Source organism: Triturus cristatus, chromosome 3_2, assembly GCF_964204655.1.
Source record: "Triturus cristatus chromosome 3_2, aTriCri1.1, whole genome shotgun sequence".
In the NCBI taxonomy this organism is placed as follows: Eukaryota; Metazoa; Chordata; class Amphibia; order Caudata; family Salamandridae; genus Triturus; species Triturus cristatus.
Window position 1 is genome coordinate 877918628 of NC_140584.1, and position 16108 is coordinate 877934735.

The 16108-nt window shown below is 44.1% G+C and overlaps 1 protein-coding gene across 2 annotated transcripts in view; it reads right to left on the reverse strand.

The window, feature by feature from the left end:
- Window positions 1–15015, reverse strand: part of LOC146858369 (uncharacterized) — a 130602-nt gene extending 115587 nt beyond the window's left edge. The window contains exons 1-3 of one of the 2 annotated variants that reach the window (XM_085649249.1): window positions 14879–15008; window positions 14281–14644; window positions 1333–1437 (exon numbers count right to left, since the gene is read on the reverse strand). In XM_085649249.1, the coding sequence (XP_085505375.1) occupies window positions 1333–1437; window positions 14281–14580 (405 nt within the window). In that variant the 5' untranslated portion in view covers window positions 14581–14644; window positions 14879–15008. Of the gene's footprint in view, window positions 1–1332; window positions 1438–14280; window positions 14645–14878 lie in introns of both variants that reach the window. The other variant, XM_085649248.1, reaches the window with a different exon arrangement.
- Between the last annotated feature and the right edge of the window lie 1093 nt (window positions 15016–16108).

Sequence of the window (16108 nt, forward strand, 5' to 3'; positions counted from 1 at the left end):
GCATTCACTGTAGTGGGAATAGTAATTTTTACTTCTCCGCTCTCCAACACTTTTTCTACTGTATCCCTCAATGTAGTGCAAAATGAAGGTTTACATTTTTTCACATATTTTAATTTATAACATAATTTTTTTAATTAATTTTTATGTTACAGGTTTATGTATTTATATATATATATATATGTGTGTGTATTTATAATTTAATATATTTATAACATTTTTCAATTATTTAAAATTATTATGTATTAATTGTTTTTAAGTAGAAATATATTACATTTTATATATGTATGTATTTTGTTTTACATTAAATTTATTACTTATTGTTAACATTTACAAATCTAAATATTTTCTTTAAGTTTCATTTATAATGTAATTTATTTTACATTCTTTTTTATACATATTAAAAAAACAAAATTATATACATCGATATTTTTTCCGATATTTTTGAGCTTAACATTAGGAAGATAGGAGATCGATATTTTTGACAACGATATTTATGTCCCGATATGTCTGATGGTCGATATTGTTTTTGTCGATTTTTTTGTCAGTGATCCGTTTCAGTGTAGATTTTCTCAAATAATAGATTCACAAACGTCTACATGAGTATTCGTGGATGGTTGGCAATCACTTCTTGAAAACTTTTAGGTTTCCATTTGTAGTTATGAGATGACATTTCTACATGCGTAATTGTACACAGTGTAAAACTGGCAGAGTGACAATGACCTCATATTAAAGCAATTGTGTGTCCAATTACTACAGAGGGAAATACTCTTCTCTATGGTGAAACTCCTTCCTCTTCACTCTACTTGCCGGTCACAGGGTGGGACTTTTAAAACCATCTCTGCCTTGGGGCAACTGCTCTCCACCCAGGTGTGCATATTACTTGTGAAAAAACCATACAAAGTCATGTTTTGTCAATTCCAAAATTGAATTTGCACTCATCAATAAAGACATTTGCAAGTGCGTGTGTGCAAATGGCTTTATGACTAGGCCTAAGCAGCCCAACTCATGTTTAGTTCATAGCCAGGCTTCTGTAGTTACTGTGCCAGGCCTTCTCTTGGGACTTCTGAGATACTCGCTTCTTCCCCACTGCATTATGTTAATGGAATCCTTTAGTGGAGTACAACTCGTTATATTTAGTGATCACCTCACAAATCTCCGAGGCCTGTGCTTCCGTCGTACATTCTGCTGACACCCAAACATCCGGCTTATGTTTTCCCTAAATGCTGAGTGTTAAGAATTGTAGCTTGCAACGATATCTGAAACAAAAAATGGGTCACATATCTTCATTGCCACTCCCTGACAAAGTAAAGATGAGTTCATGATGCCTCTTACCAACATCTCTGTGTATCTCATTTCCTGTGGATAAATGCTATTCTCATCAAATGCCACCACATCCACACCACGATTCTGAAGCAGGAACTCCCAGTAACCAGTTCCCTGAAAAAAAGAGAATAAGACCAGCAAATGTTATAATAGTGAGAAAATATACCATTGACGTTCAGAGACATGAGCCGGGGTGCCTCTGGAACACCACTCACTTCCTTCAGAAGCTACTTCAAAAAGGTCAAGACCTGAATGTCTAGTCGTACTACTAGACAATCATTGGTATAGCCTGTAAGTCTGGCTTTAAAGGAATGCTGTATGATAATGTGAAGCATTACAAGTAGATAGCATGGGAATGGATATATATTGTGTGGAAGCAAAGAACTGTAGCATAATAGAGGTGGGCTAAAAGGTCAGGTGACAGTTCCACTGCTAAGCCAGACCTAAAAATCAATTTAGGTTAATGACTGCTCTCCTCCCATCCGTACTGCTGCTAAAAAAAGACTCCAAGTTACAGTGTTGTGTGTGCACTTAAAAGTTCAAGTTCAGGCAGCGGGATAAATGAATAAAACGATCACCCCTATGTGGAGGGTAAACACATTTTTTGTGAAAGCACACAAATTCTGCCCAATGAAAACATGTACTCCAGGTTCCAACATGTGGGTGGAGCCTCTCTCCTGAGGATTTTCACACAATTGTCTGGCGACAGCTGCACCATCAAGCCAGCCCTTAGACATGGAAAAAAAGTGGATAGAATCTTGTGATAAGAGTTCCAGCTAAACACTCTCAAAGCTTTACCTCACTGTTCAGATGGCATGGGACATAGAAAGGGAGACGTTTTCAAAGATTTCCAAGTTTACAGGTAATGGTACACACCTGAATGCATAAGATTGCTAACTACATGCACAGTTCCCACAAAGTACAGGCACCAAAGGAAACACATCTGAAGAAAACACATCAACAGAGTTAGTTAAACAAGATTTATCCACCCTCAAACTTAACAAAGCTCTGGGCCAAGGTGTCCTTGCTTGGACCTTTTATGATGTGTAAACAAAACAGCAGTTGGCATTTTGTCTGCCGCTAAGCTAGCCATAATTCCCGAAAATAAAAGATGCTGCTGATTGCAGTTCATATAGATCTAATGTAATCATGAACTAAAAAAGTACATAAAAACTTCTGGCTAAAATTTGTAGAGGAAAACAAATCAAAAGAATCTCAACAACTGGTAAGACCACATTCCAGTCCATTGTTTTTAGGTCTCGGCCTGACGTCAGCAGCGCATGCGCTGCTCTCGTCATACGAGACTTCTTGGAATCTATACGATTCCAGCAGCCTCGTCCCAGCTCTGCCTTCAGCTTTCATTTGTGTGCGTCGCTTGGCATCACGGATTATGCTAAAGGCAGTGCAATGATTGCACTGAAGGCATGCCAATCATTCCTTGTTGCCACCCTGTCTCCTTTTAGGTACGCCCACCGGAACTGGATCGTTTACGGGTGGATTTACACTCTTTCCTTTAAAGGACTCGATGCACTATTTTTTTCTTATTTGCAGCGCCGTCCACACGCTTGTAATGGCCGCTGACAGCCTCTCCTGCTTCAGCCCCCCACCCCTACAAAATGTAGAATTCTGCTGCATCATCAACGCACCTTATCTCTCTGGTGTTTAGCTTTTTATAGCAATCTATTCATGCATTCATGAACATTATGATGAGCTGACAAGTATATTTCATGTGAGGCGGGGTTGGACTACAGAGATATGTTTGAATGGTCCTAGTTAAGGATACAATGTATATTTGTAATACATGTTCTGGTTTGCGGACATGAACCCAGTGGTGTTCGGGGTAGTTAGCCAGGCCTTGGAAGAAATGTGAGCTCTCGTCACACAGGGAGTGCAGCGTCATCTTAGAACTTGCACGGCAAGGATGCAATGAGCCACAGTGGGACACTCACCGCTTAGAAGTGATGCAGACACACCACAGAATGAACACAAGTGCCTTTTGTGCACCCGGCATGTGAGTCTGTTGCGACTCCGCGCTTGTGCCCTGGTTCTGTGCACACAGAAGCAGGGCTGCTGGAAGCAGGGCTGCGGGAACAGAGGCGCCTGGAGGGTACTCGGCCTTTGTGTACATTATCGTGACCCTCTTTGGGGCAGCAGCTCAGTGCTGTATTTAACTATTGGAGGAGAAGAGACCCCCTGATGTACACACACTCACTGTGCATCAAGAGGCAGAGAACCAGGTCAGCACAGCTGCTGTAGAGCCAGAGAAACCAGGTCACAAGAGCTGCTTTAGAGGGAGAGAACCAGGTCAGCAGAGCTGCTTTAGAGCCACAGAACCAGGTCAGCAGAGCTGCTTTAGAGCCAGAGAACCAGGTCAACAGAGCTGCTCTAGAGCCTAAGAACCAGGTCAGCCGAGCTGCTCTAGAGCCAGAGAACCAGGTCAGCCGAGCTGCTGTAGACCCAGAGAAACCAGGTCAGCAGAGCTGCTTTAGAGGGAGAGAACCAGGTCAGCAGAGCTGCTCTAGAGCCAGAGAACCAGGTCAGCAGAGCTGCTGTAGAGCCAGAGAAACCAGATCAGCAGAGCTGCTTTAGAGAGAGAGAACCAGGTCAGCAGAGCTGCTTTAGAGGGAGAGAACCAGGTCAGCAGAGCTGCTCTAGAGCCAGAGAACCAGGTCAGCAGAGCTGCTTTAGAGCCAGAGAACCAGGTCAGCTGTGCTGCTTTAGAGCCAGAGAACCAGGTCAGCAGAGCTGCTGTAGAGCCAGAGAAACCAGATCAGCAGAGCTGTTTTAAAGGGAGAGACCCAGGTCAGCAGAGCTGCTGTAGAGCCAGAAAAACCAGGTCAGCAAAGCTGCTTCATAGGGAGAGAACCAGGTCAGCAGAGCTGCTTTAGAGCCAGAGAACCAGGTCAGCACAGCTGCTCTAGAGCCAGACAACCAGGTCAGCAGAGATGCTTTAGAGCCAGAGAACCAGGTCAGTAGAACTGCTCTAGAGCCTAAGAACCAGGTCAGCAGAGCTGCTCTAGAGCCAGAGAACCAGGTCAGCAGTGCTGCTTTAGAGCCAGAGAACTAGGTCAGCAGAGCTGTTTTAGAGCCAGAGAACCAGGTCAGCACAGCTGCTCTAGAGCCTGAGAACCAGGTCAGCAGAGCTGATTTAGAGCCATAGAACCAGGTCAACAGAGCTGCTTTAGAGCCAGAGAACCAGTTCAACCGAGCTGCTGTAGAGCCAGAGAAACCAGGTCAGCAGAGCTGCTTTAGAGGGAAGAGAACCAGGTCAGCAGAGCTGCTTTAGAGCCAGAGAACCAGGTCAGCAGAGCTGCTCTAGAGCCTAAGAACCAGGTCAGCAGAGCTGCTCTAGAGCCAGAGAACCAGGTCAGCATAGCTGCTTTAGAGCCAGAGAACCAGGTCAGCAGAGCTGCTCTAGAGTCTGAGAACCAGGTCAGCAGAGCTGCTCTAGAGCCAGAGAACCAGGTCAGCAGAGCTGCTCTAGAGCCTGAGAACCGGGTCAGCAGAGCTGCTCTAGAGCCTGAGAACCAGGTCAGCAGAGCTGCTCTAGAGGCAGAGAACCAGGTCAGCATAGCTGCTCTAGAGCCAGAGAACCAGGGCAGCAGAGCTGCTCTAGAACCAGAGAACCAGGTCAGCAGAGCTGATTTAGAGCCATAGAACCAAGTTAGCAGAGCTGCTTTAGAGCGAGAGAATCAGGTCAGCAAAGCTGCTTTAGAGCCAGAGAACCAGGTCAGCAGTGCTGCTCTAGAGCCTGAGAACCAGGTCAGCAGAGCTGCTCTAGAGCCTGAGAACCGGGTCAGCAGAGCTGCTCTAGAGCCTGAGAACCGGGTCAGCAGAGCTGCTCTAGAGCCAGAGAAACTAGGTCAGCAGAGCTGCTTTAGAGCCAGAGAACCAGGTCAGCAGAGCTGCTCTAGAGACAGAGAAAACAGGTCAGCAGAGCTGCTCTAGAGGCAGAGAAACAGGGCAGCAGAGCTGCTTTAGAGCCAGAGAACCAGGGCAGCAGAGCTGTTCTAGAACCAGAGAACCAGGTCAGCAGAGCTGATTTAGAGCCATAGAACCAGGTCAGCAGAGCTGCTTTAGAGCCAGAGAACCAGGTCAGCAGAGCTGCTGTAGAGCCAGAGAAACCAGGTCAGCAAAGCTGCTTTAGAGCCAGAGAACCAGGTCAGCAGAGCTGCTCTAGAGCCTGAGAACCAGGTCAGCAGAGCTGCTCTAGAGGCAGAGAATCAGGTCAGCAGAGCTGCTTTAGAGCTAGAGAACCAGGGCAGCAGAGCTGCTCTAGAACCAGAGAACCAGGTCAGCAGAGCTGCTCTAGAGCCTAAGAACTAGGTCAGCAGAGCTGCTGTAGAGCCAGAGAACCAGGTCAGCAGAGCTGCTGTAGAGCCAGAGAAACCAGGCCAGCAGAGCTGCTTTAGAGGGAGAGAACCAGGTCAGCAGAGCTGCTTTAGAGCCAGAGAACCAGGTCAGTAGAGCTGCTCTAGCTGACACTGACTGACTGACACTGACTAACACTGACTGACTGACACTGACTGACTGACACTGACTGACACTGACTGACTGACACTGACTGACTGACACTGACTGACACTGACTGACACTGACTGACACACACTGACTGACACTGATTGACACTGACTGACTGACACTGACTGACTGACACTGACTGACACTGATTGACACTCACTGACTGACACTGACTGACACTGACCGACTGACACTGACTGACTGAAACGGACTAACACTGACACTGAGTGACACTGACTGACTGACACTAACATTGACTGACTGACACTGACTAACATTGACTGACTGATTGACACCGGCTGACTGACACTGACTAACATTGACTGACTGATGACAATGACTGACTGACACTGACAGACACTGACTGACACTCACTGACACTGACTGAAACTGACTGACACTCACTGACACTGAGTAACTGACACTTACTGACATTGACTGACTAACACTGACTGACTGACACTGACTGACTGAGACTGACTGACAGACACTGACTGACACTGACTGACACCGACTGACTGACACTGACTGACTGACACTGACTGAACCTGACTGACACTGACTGACTGACACTGACTGACTGACACTGACTGAAATGACTGAAACTGACTGACACTGACTGACTGACACTGACTGACTGACACTGACTGGCAGACACTGACTGGCAGACACTGACTGACAGACACTGACTGGCAGACACTGACTGACAGACACTGACTGACAGACACTGACTGACAGACACTGACTGACACTGACTGAAACTGACTGATACTGACCGACTGACACTGACTGACACTGACTGACACCGACTGACTGGCACTGACTGACTGACACTGACTGACACTGACTGACTGACATTGACTGAACCTGACTGACACTGACTGACTGACACTGACTGACACTGACTGACTGACACTGACTGAAACTTTGACTAACACTGACTGACACTGACTGAAACTGACTGACACTGACTGACTGACACTGACTGACACTGACTGACTGACACTGACTGACACTGACTGAATGACACTGACTGGATGACACTGACTGACTGAAACTAACTGACTGACTGACACTGACTGACTGACACTGACTGACTGACTGACAGACACTGACTGACACTGACTAACATTAGGTCTCGCCTTTCATTAAGTGAAAGCCATTTGCTTTGCTATACAATACCATTAGCAAAGCAAATGGCTTTAACTTAATCAAAGGCGAGACCTATTGCATTTTCAATGCTTGTTTTTCTCACTGTGCCCCACACAGAGGGCAAACCATATATGAATCAACCTTGGTTCTGTACAATAGGCCAACCATATCTGAATCAACCTTGGTTCTGTTCCATAGGAACAGCCCTGCATGCATTGCTAGGCCACGTCCACAGTGATTGGTAAACATTTTAAGAAGACCTTTTCCCTAACTGCTTTGTTCAAGATCAGCTAGGAATTATAAGAGATCAGCAAACCATTAACAATAGCGGTTGTGTTACTCATCCAGTAGAAAATTCTAGCAGGAAAAATGATACCAGCGATCCTAATTTCCCTTGACATTGATAATACTTTTGTACAGATGAGCTGGATATTTAGGGATAAGGCATTACAATAAGGAATGGGATTTAGGGATAAATATATTAGAATGATAATAGTAATCTATACTGCACAGAAGCATAGGGAACAATCCACAGTATCCTTCATGGTAAGCCCTACACAAGTGCACCAATCACTTCACAAACCTGTAACCAGATAAAGAGTGGAAACCTGTGGTAAGACATCCCTAAGTATACACTTTCAATGTCGTACACCAAGGTCAAATAAAAGTAAAAAAACATCAATTGACAATATGCACTAATCAAAATGCCTGAACTTTTACCTGGGTTTACAGCTAGATGGTGGCACAATATATTTATGAGGCTGTTACTCCCATCGGATACATTTCTGCAGAAACTATCAGCGCTGCAAGGATGGAACGTTTTTATATTGGATCAAAAGCTCAGTCATTTATTGATAGATATTAAACTAGGATACTATCCTATTATCCTACACAACTCGTGTTGGCCATAGCTTCAAACTGGATAAAAGAAGAAGAGGTGCCTATAAACATGGCTGTGTGCACAAGAAACGGCATCTCAGGACTCAAAAATCTCATCATCCGCTCACAATGGTGAACAAGATTTATTGAGGCTGAGTGTTTTTACCTCTCTACTGAACTCAAGTGGAGAGTAAACTCACTTATCATCAACAGCGTCCCTTTGAACTTCTAAAAATCCTGCAATGCCTCAAACCTTTGGCACCTAGTTGCCACTGGTTCCGACTTTTACATTGTGTGATTGTTTTTTATGTGTTGAGAAGGAATCAAATCACTCCGAAGACCTAAACGTGAAACTGAAATGCTCAAAGTTGTATTTTTTAAATATAATTGTATTCATTTTTTCATATGTAGGCAATACTTGTCTGATAAGTTTCTAATAAGTATATTTGCTCCGGCTTCAAAATTCACACCAGAGCGAAAACATTCATAACCGCACAACTGCACCACACCAACTCATTCATTCACTAAGAGTCGAACTTTTTTGCAGAACCAATGTTCCAACTTTGACCTTCTGTTTGTTGCTCAGTTGGTGCCATCTGACACATGGCCTGGGGCAATCTATGTAGAATTACATTTAGGGGGCTCAATGTTATCAGCCTTTACGCCAAAAAAGGGGTGTCTAACGTAAGTTCAGGAGAGCTACATCAATGCCCGATTTTCAGGATATCCATGCACTGCCCTGCCAAGTACCACCTATTAGGCGTTCGATTAAAGCATTTAGTGCTAGTGTCCGCATCACTGCACTTAAATGCATTAGTCAGGCATCTTATAGTGCCCCAGGACCACCCCATGGAGCACGCGACAATGAGGAGCTGCTGGCTATGGTTGCATGAGGAATCATAGAAACCCATTATTGGGGATTACCTACTTGCTAATTTCGGTGCTATGCCAACCGATTACCTGATGAATACAACTGGCAGTGGGGTGTGCTCGCGTCCATTTTGATTTAGAGCAAGGACCCTGAAATATTCCCTGTGCTTCACGCAAGGTTTTCAGCACAGCTTGAGCTCGTGAGTTTGCCTGTGCAATAATGTATCTAAGCAAACGATGATTCATTTCACTTTCTTCTGTGGTTACTATCAATTATTTATGTGAATGTATTTAGTACATTTTTTAAGGCTCAGAAATGATCGTAAATGCCAACAAGCTTTTGGGTGTCTGCAGGATTTAACCGACAATGAAACCTGTTGTTGCATAAGTTTGTTTCCCAAAGCAGCCGTACTTTCAAGAAGCACTATGCACTTCTTATACTTTTTTAGACTGTTTACCCATGGATGGCTTGCTTTTACTCATGTTCTATATGATACATGACGGTCGCCGTTGACGTTCATTTTATCTTTTTTGTATGTATTTTAAACTGCTTCTATGGCGGGTCTCCCCACTGAATAAAGTTGTTTTGATAGATTGATTGACCTGAAAATAAGTGAGTTGCAAAGAGATGGAATGAGGCAAACAACTGATCCTGGCCGAGAACAGATGTGTTAAAAGTGTCTTCCTGAAGACTGACCAGTCCTCAGTAGTCTCTGACAAGGTAACAAAGTAGAAATTTGAGGCTGGAACTGAAAAGTCCTGCTTGTGCCTTCCTATGCCTGTGCCTTTTGAAATTCAGGATTACCAGCCATTATTAGTGGCCCTAAGGTACCACATATGTTTCTTTCACTAGAATTGAAGTACTTCACTGGGGTTACCCGTCGAGACGGCCATGCACAAGGCCTTTACATACATTTCTCCGTAATTCCAAAGCTTCATAAGGCACAGCAGGGAGGCCAAAGAGGATGACAGTAGGGCAGTGTTTCAGCTTCTGCTTGAGAATGTGAGGTAGGTCCAGGGCATAATACAAAATGATCTAAGCTGCATGTCCTTTTAACAGGGAACCAGTGCATAGAGGCAATGAATGCAGTTTTGTGGGCTTGTTCCTGGAGTCTCAGCAAGAGATGGGACTCTAGACCAGTGGTTCTTAACCTGTGGTCAAGGGACCCGGCCTGGGTCCACAAAGCTAACTCACAACTGCTTAGAAAGATAAATTACATTAAACAGATTAATAAGCAGTATATAAATAAAGATGCAAAATATAAAATGTTATATCGTTATGTAAATGTTAAGGAATTTGAAATTGGAGGCTAAAAAGTAATTTAGTATCCTCAGATTGACTTGTGGGAGTAATGCAAGTGTTTCAAACAGAATAGTTAGGGCAATGAATGGCCTCAATTGAATTTAGAAAAGCGCCAACCTTCCAATTAAAATGTTGATGTTTTATATTTGTTTTTTAATTAAATAACATACTGCCTCATTTGTGTATTTGTTCGAAGAATGTTTGATTCTGTATATTTAGTGGATTTTTTTGCAGTTTGGGGAGAGGAGTTGGCCTAACGGCTAGGGTGGTCGACCTCGAATCTGGGGAACCGGGTTCGAGTCTCTGCAATGAAGCTGAACATCCTGTGATTCTGGGCAAATCACTTAATCTCTCCATGCCTAACAAAAAATAATAATAATGTGTCCACATGTAACGCAACTGGTGCTATGTAAAGCGCTCTGATACCCGATACTGGGTCAAGTTCGCGCTATATATAACTCCGTAAAAAAAAAAAAAAATTCAAATCATGCTAGACTGGGATATCCAGCTTCCACTAATGACTCAGTGAGGTTCCCTGGGTTCCACAAATGATTAAGTGGGGTCCACAGAAGTCAAAAGGTTAAGAACCCTTGCTCTAGACCCTATGGGGCCTCTGAAAGATGCACAGCAGGGGACCTAGGATGTTAGTGGAGTCATGCCTGTGACTTTGGGTCTGATTTAGAGGAGCACAGTTATGGGACTTCTGCAAAACACTATAGAATTCCTGTCCACTCTCCTCTGATTGCCAGTGACCTATCATGAGGCAGAAAGCAGTCTTCTGGGTAGCTGCACCTCACTTGACTCCCCTGCCAAAAATGATGCCTAATCGGTAGCCCAATATTTGGTGGCTGTCCCACCACTATGCGAAGCAACAGCAACTTCAGCTAAGATTGCATTTAATTTATGACGATGTTTCACAATGTGCTCACCCAAGTGTCCCTGACATGGTAGAAGAACGGTACCAGCATGTCATGGACACATGTAAGGAAGTTACTGGCAATGTATCGCCAATTTAAGATTACATTTTCAGTACTCACCTGTGCTGATGGAAATTCCAACATGCCGAACAGACAAAGCTGGAATTCCTTCCACGCAGTTTATCCCTTAAGGTGGCTCTGGCAATGGCGGAGGAAGCCACCTTGTGAGGTATATATTCTGCTGTCAAGGGCCCATCTTAACATACAACATTCCTCCACCAATGTGGTGCATATGGTATTTCTATCAGACTGGCAGAAGGCATGGGCACTGAAAATAGTCCAACTTGTCCACTTTCTTTAAGTAAGGACAAGTAGGCCATTTTTGTTTTAAGGTAACGTACATAAAAGAAACAAATACTGGCATCTAGGTTGATCTGAGGTGTTAAAGTGAGTTCAGAATGAGGCATAAACCAAGGATCATGACCTTGGCATTGGGCATGGAATGGACGAGCCAGTGGCAAGATAAAGGGGCAAAGGGAGAGTCCAGAGGAGCACAGTGGTTGAAGACCAGGGCTGCAGAATTGTGCCGTTTCAGTTATCCCCAACTTGCCAGAATCCATCTGTGGGTGGCCTCCACGCACAGGGAACGTGGTAGTGTGCACATTGTTATCTATTTCTAAGAAGGATGTGAGTGTCATCCACATAATGGTAATGGACCTTGCAAGGTTGTACTATCTGTAAATCTAAATCAGCCTCTGGAAGCAGATAGTCAAAATTCTATGCCTTTGGCATTTAGAAATAGCATACGGAATATTTCTTTCAGATCCTGGCTAACTGTTGTAAAAAAACTATCTTTGACTGTTTTTGTTTGCTAAAATATTAGGTATGCAAAAAGTATTTAGTGCAGAGGTCAAAGTTGGCAGGATCGGAGGGGCATGATGTGGCATACTTTTTTTGATTTATGAAAAATCATTCCCCTACTGTTTGTAAAAAGACAACAGTCCTAGGACAGTTAATTTCGATAGCAGAAATGCTTCAGCTTAAGTGTCAGTACAGCCTCTTGTATTGAGAAACCAAAGCCAAAGCAGACAGCTAAATAAGCCTTCCTGCCAGGGTGCCTGCTTGCCTGAAAGAAATCCAAATGTGCACAACGATTCAATCTGCAAATGTAAAGGGTAAACTGCAAATGTGAAAAATGCTTGGGAGTTGGTACTGGCTTTAACTGATCAAATCACTGGAAGCATTGTGATGACAAAGATGTATTCTTTTTCGGTGGTAGTGCAAAGAGTTAACAACTGAGGGGCTGATTCCAATCCTGGAAAAAGGCTGTACGAATCGTCCTACGGAGCGTTTTCTCCGTACGACTCGTACCCGGTAAACTTTCCGTACAACCTAGGAAGTACGATTCGTACAGAAAGCCTATTTCTGTACGTTTCGTACAAAAGACCATACGGGTAAAAAAAGCTACGAATCTGATCCGGAACAGCCTGTACGCGACGTCCGTACGTATTTAAGCAGTGTTTTACGGCCCAGCAAGTACGATTCGTCCCTACGTCACTCCGTACGGCTCTTTTTTTACGGGAGCCAATAACAGCCGTAAAAGCTGAGTCCCCAGGGGTACGAGTCGTACAGGCATACACCCCCATGTGTTGTGTATGTACGCACCGTACCCCCAGCGCGTATGTATGCACCGTACCCTCAGTGCGAATGTACGGTGCGTACCCCCAGCGCGTATGTACGCACCGTACCCCCAGTGCGAATGTACGGTGCGTACATACGCGCTGGGGGTATGGTGCGTACATACGCGCTGGGGGTACGCACCGTACATACGCACTGGGGGTATGCATCGTACATACGCGATGTTGTTGTAAGGTGCGTATATATGCATGGGGGGGAACCTGTACGACTCGCACCCCGGGAACAACTTTTCCCGGGATACGAGTCGTACAAACTTCGCTTCGTAGCGGGTAAAGTCATTCCCTGTGTACGGGGCGTTTTCCGTACGAATCGTACATCGGAAAGCCGGTCCGGATCGTACTTGTACGCTCGGACTGTATTTTTACGATAAGTACGGAAAAGTGTCCGGGTCCGTCTCGTACAACTTTTCCCGATACGATTCGTACGGATCGGCCCGATCCGTATGTATTTTTCCCATACGAATCGTACTTCATGGGTCGGACGTGACTTGTACGATTCGTACGGATACGAGTCGTACGGGAAAAAAAATACAGGATCAGAATCGACCCCTGAGTTGTGAAGTGTGTGCTTTTAATTGTAATTGTATTTAAATAGAGCTTACTCACCCATACGGGGTGTTGAAGGGACAGTTATGTAAAAAACAATTTGCATTACGTGCAGTCTGGGTAATACTAAAACCTATTTTGGAAGCACCATTTTATCTTAAACCTTTTTTCACATTTTGTATCAGTCTATTTTATACTGTGTGTAATATGGCAGCTCTCAAGGTTTTACCTCTTGCTAAGGTAGTCACTACAACTTGTCAGCCTATAACACGATGCATTTTACCATGTTTTACACGTTCTACAAAAATAAAAGTCCTTCATTACACCGCTGTTTATAGAAGAGTATCTTGCACAAACCTGTTTGGCACTTTTATTTTTACTAATTGTTCTTACCTGATGAGTTTATCTATTTTTAACATAGTTTTTTATTCCATTCGGTGCTGTCTGTATGGGAAAAGTGCCTTTTGTTTCATGATGTGATTTTAATCCCTTTATTTCTCAGGCTTGGACACTATATTAACTGGTATATGTTTCTTTTAGGATGTTCTTATAACTGTATTATACTAGTGTGCTTTTATGGTTTTTGTGAAAGAAACCGAATAAAGTTGTTGTTATACTGTGTGTAATACAAGTTCAAAATAATGACTTACATATTCACAGGGCTTTCTGTCAGAGGCTGTGACCTCATGGCACAAAAATATACAAGACACTGTTCTCCATTGCACCATCCAAGATTTGATTCTGAGGCTCTCTGGTTACACACAGACCTCTTCAATGCATTAACTAATAGAGGTTTCATAAGGTACTAGAGAGCATTTCCCACCGAGTAAAAACATTTTTTTACTTATTTTCTATTTAAGCTGCACGTCATTTTATATGTTGCTATTGGATGCTGAAAGACCAAAAAACGTACAGAATATTTCGTTTTTTGGCCACACCTTTGGCCCCGCCCCCGCTGCATGCAGGATCACAGTTCCCATACTATTTTTTAACGCACTTCGATCGCTGATTTAGTGAATATTATTTTGAGTCAGCCATGTAACTTAAGAAACAGCAGAAACAAGAAACTCACAGCTCCTGCAGACACCACTGGAAGGCCCAGGTCTTGTATGAGCTGTAGCGCCTCGGGGCTGGGCACGGAGAAGGCGAAGAGGATCTGTAGGCGCTGGCAGCTGAAGTCATCATCTAGGCCCCGGAGGAGACGCAGCAGCTCCTTCCTCCTGGACGCCGGCAGCTCGGGATCGCAGAACCGGTGGGCATCACCAGGGAGGTGCTTCATGGTCTGCAGGTACAGCTGGTAATACAGGTTCTGCCCGCAGTGCTTCCGGTCGCCCAGGGACTGCCAGCGAAGGGGGTCTGCTGCCTCGGCCATGCCTGGCCGCCCTGCGGCCCCTGCGCCCACCTACCTGGCACAGCCCTGACGGGATGCAGCCGTCCTGCGCAAAGCAGAATTCATTAGCAGTGAGCATTATCCCCCCTTATACTTAATATGTTTTATTAAGCAAATGTGTACAATCAGCAAATTGTTTATAAAAATAACATTGACAACAATCTCGTTTACTTTTAAGCAGACTAATTCTAAAAGTTTGCAGTTCATTGCATTTTTAAAAATAATTTCTGAACAATCACAGCCTAATTTACTAAATCATCTTGCTGCGAACAAATAATACCTTTGTCAGTGAGTGCTCTTCCTAACATCAAGTAGTGTTGGACGCATCGAATCCAGTACCGGTGACTGCATTCCTAACCTTTCAGAGCCTGGTCCACCTTGTACCGGCTGCAGAGCACACGCGCCTCCACAGCTACTAAAGTGAAACCAAAACAGGAAACCAGGCAAGGCGTCTACGAGGAGGAACGAGGCCTCACGGGGAACAAGAGGAGCCCCATACCTTGCAGATCTGCGGTTCAATACCACCATCTGCCTGTCAAATCCAGTACTGCGGAAATTGCAAGTAAGTTTCTGCGGCTTGCATCAATAGACTGGGGAGCTACATATATGAGGTCTTTCAAGAACCTTTTAGGTACCCTGGAGTTGATGAAGAAAATGTTCAAGATGGAAGGCAAGCAGTGTCAACATGTTTCCAAAAAATAAGGATGATCCCTCTAAAGGAAGAACATACAGCAGCCTTAAGACTAAGTAAACACTAGCATGTGTGCCATGTTTAAATGAAAAAGCCTATGCGAGAGTTATTGGCTTTGACAAAGTATGTTAATCATATGGTACAGCAGCGGGGCTGTGCAGCATGGCTAAACGTTAGGAAAAAAATGCTATGCGTTATAGCACATTTTTCCTAATCGCGAGTGCAGGGGGGGGGGGGGAGCAACACGGATACCAGGAGAGTGGGAGCGAACATACAACATATGGATAACAGGAGTGTGGGGGAGAAGTGGGAATGAACAACACTGACAATGCGGTTCTGGTGGCAAATTGCAGATTCTTTGATGCCACTGGTAAAAAATGTAAAACACGTGAACGTTCCAGGAGCGATAACAACATAAACTAAGAGAGAAGGCCCTCCAGATCCCATCAGACCATGAGGCTTTCTAGAAGTGAACGAGCCAACAAATGATTACAAAGCAGAGCCAGAGCCGAAACAAGGGCCTGGCTCGGATAATAGAGACAATATACGAGCCGAGCCCTGACGATATGTGTTATGTAAATCATACATCAAACCACCTAATTTGATAAAGACTCTTCAAAGTAAAAAAAAAAGTATATTTATTTAACAGGTTGAAGCTTTGACATTAGTAGGACACTGTATAACACTTCACTGAGAAGTACTTATTAAAACTACTACTTTTGTACAACTGGTAGTCTAAACCTATATTTTAATGTGCTTTCATACGTGATAATGAAGAAAAAAGAGTTTTGGTGAAATAAAATATTTGCTTAAGATCAC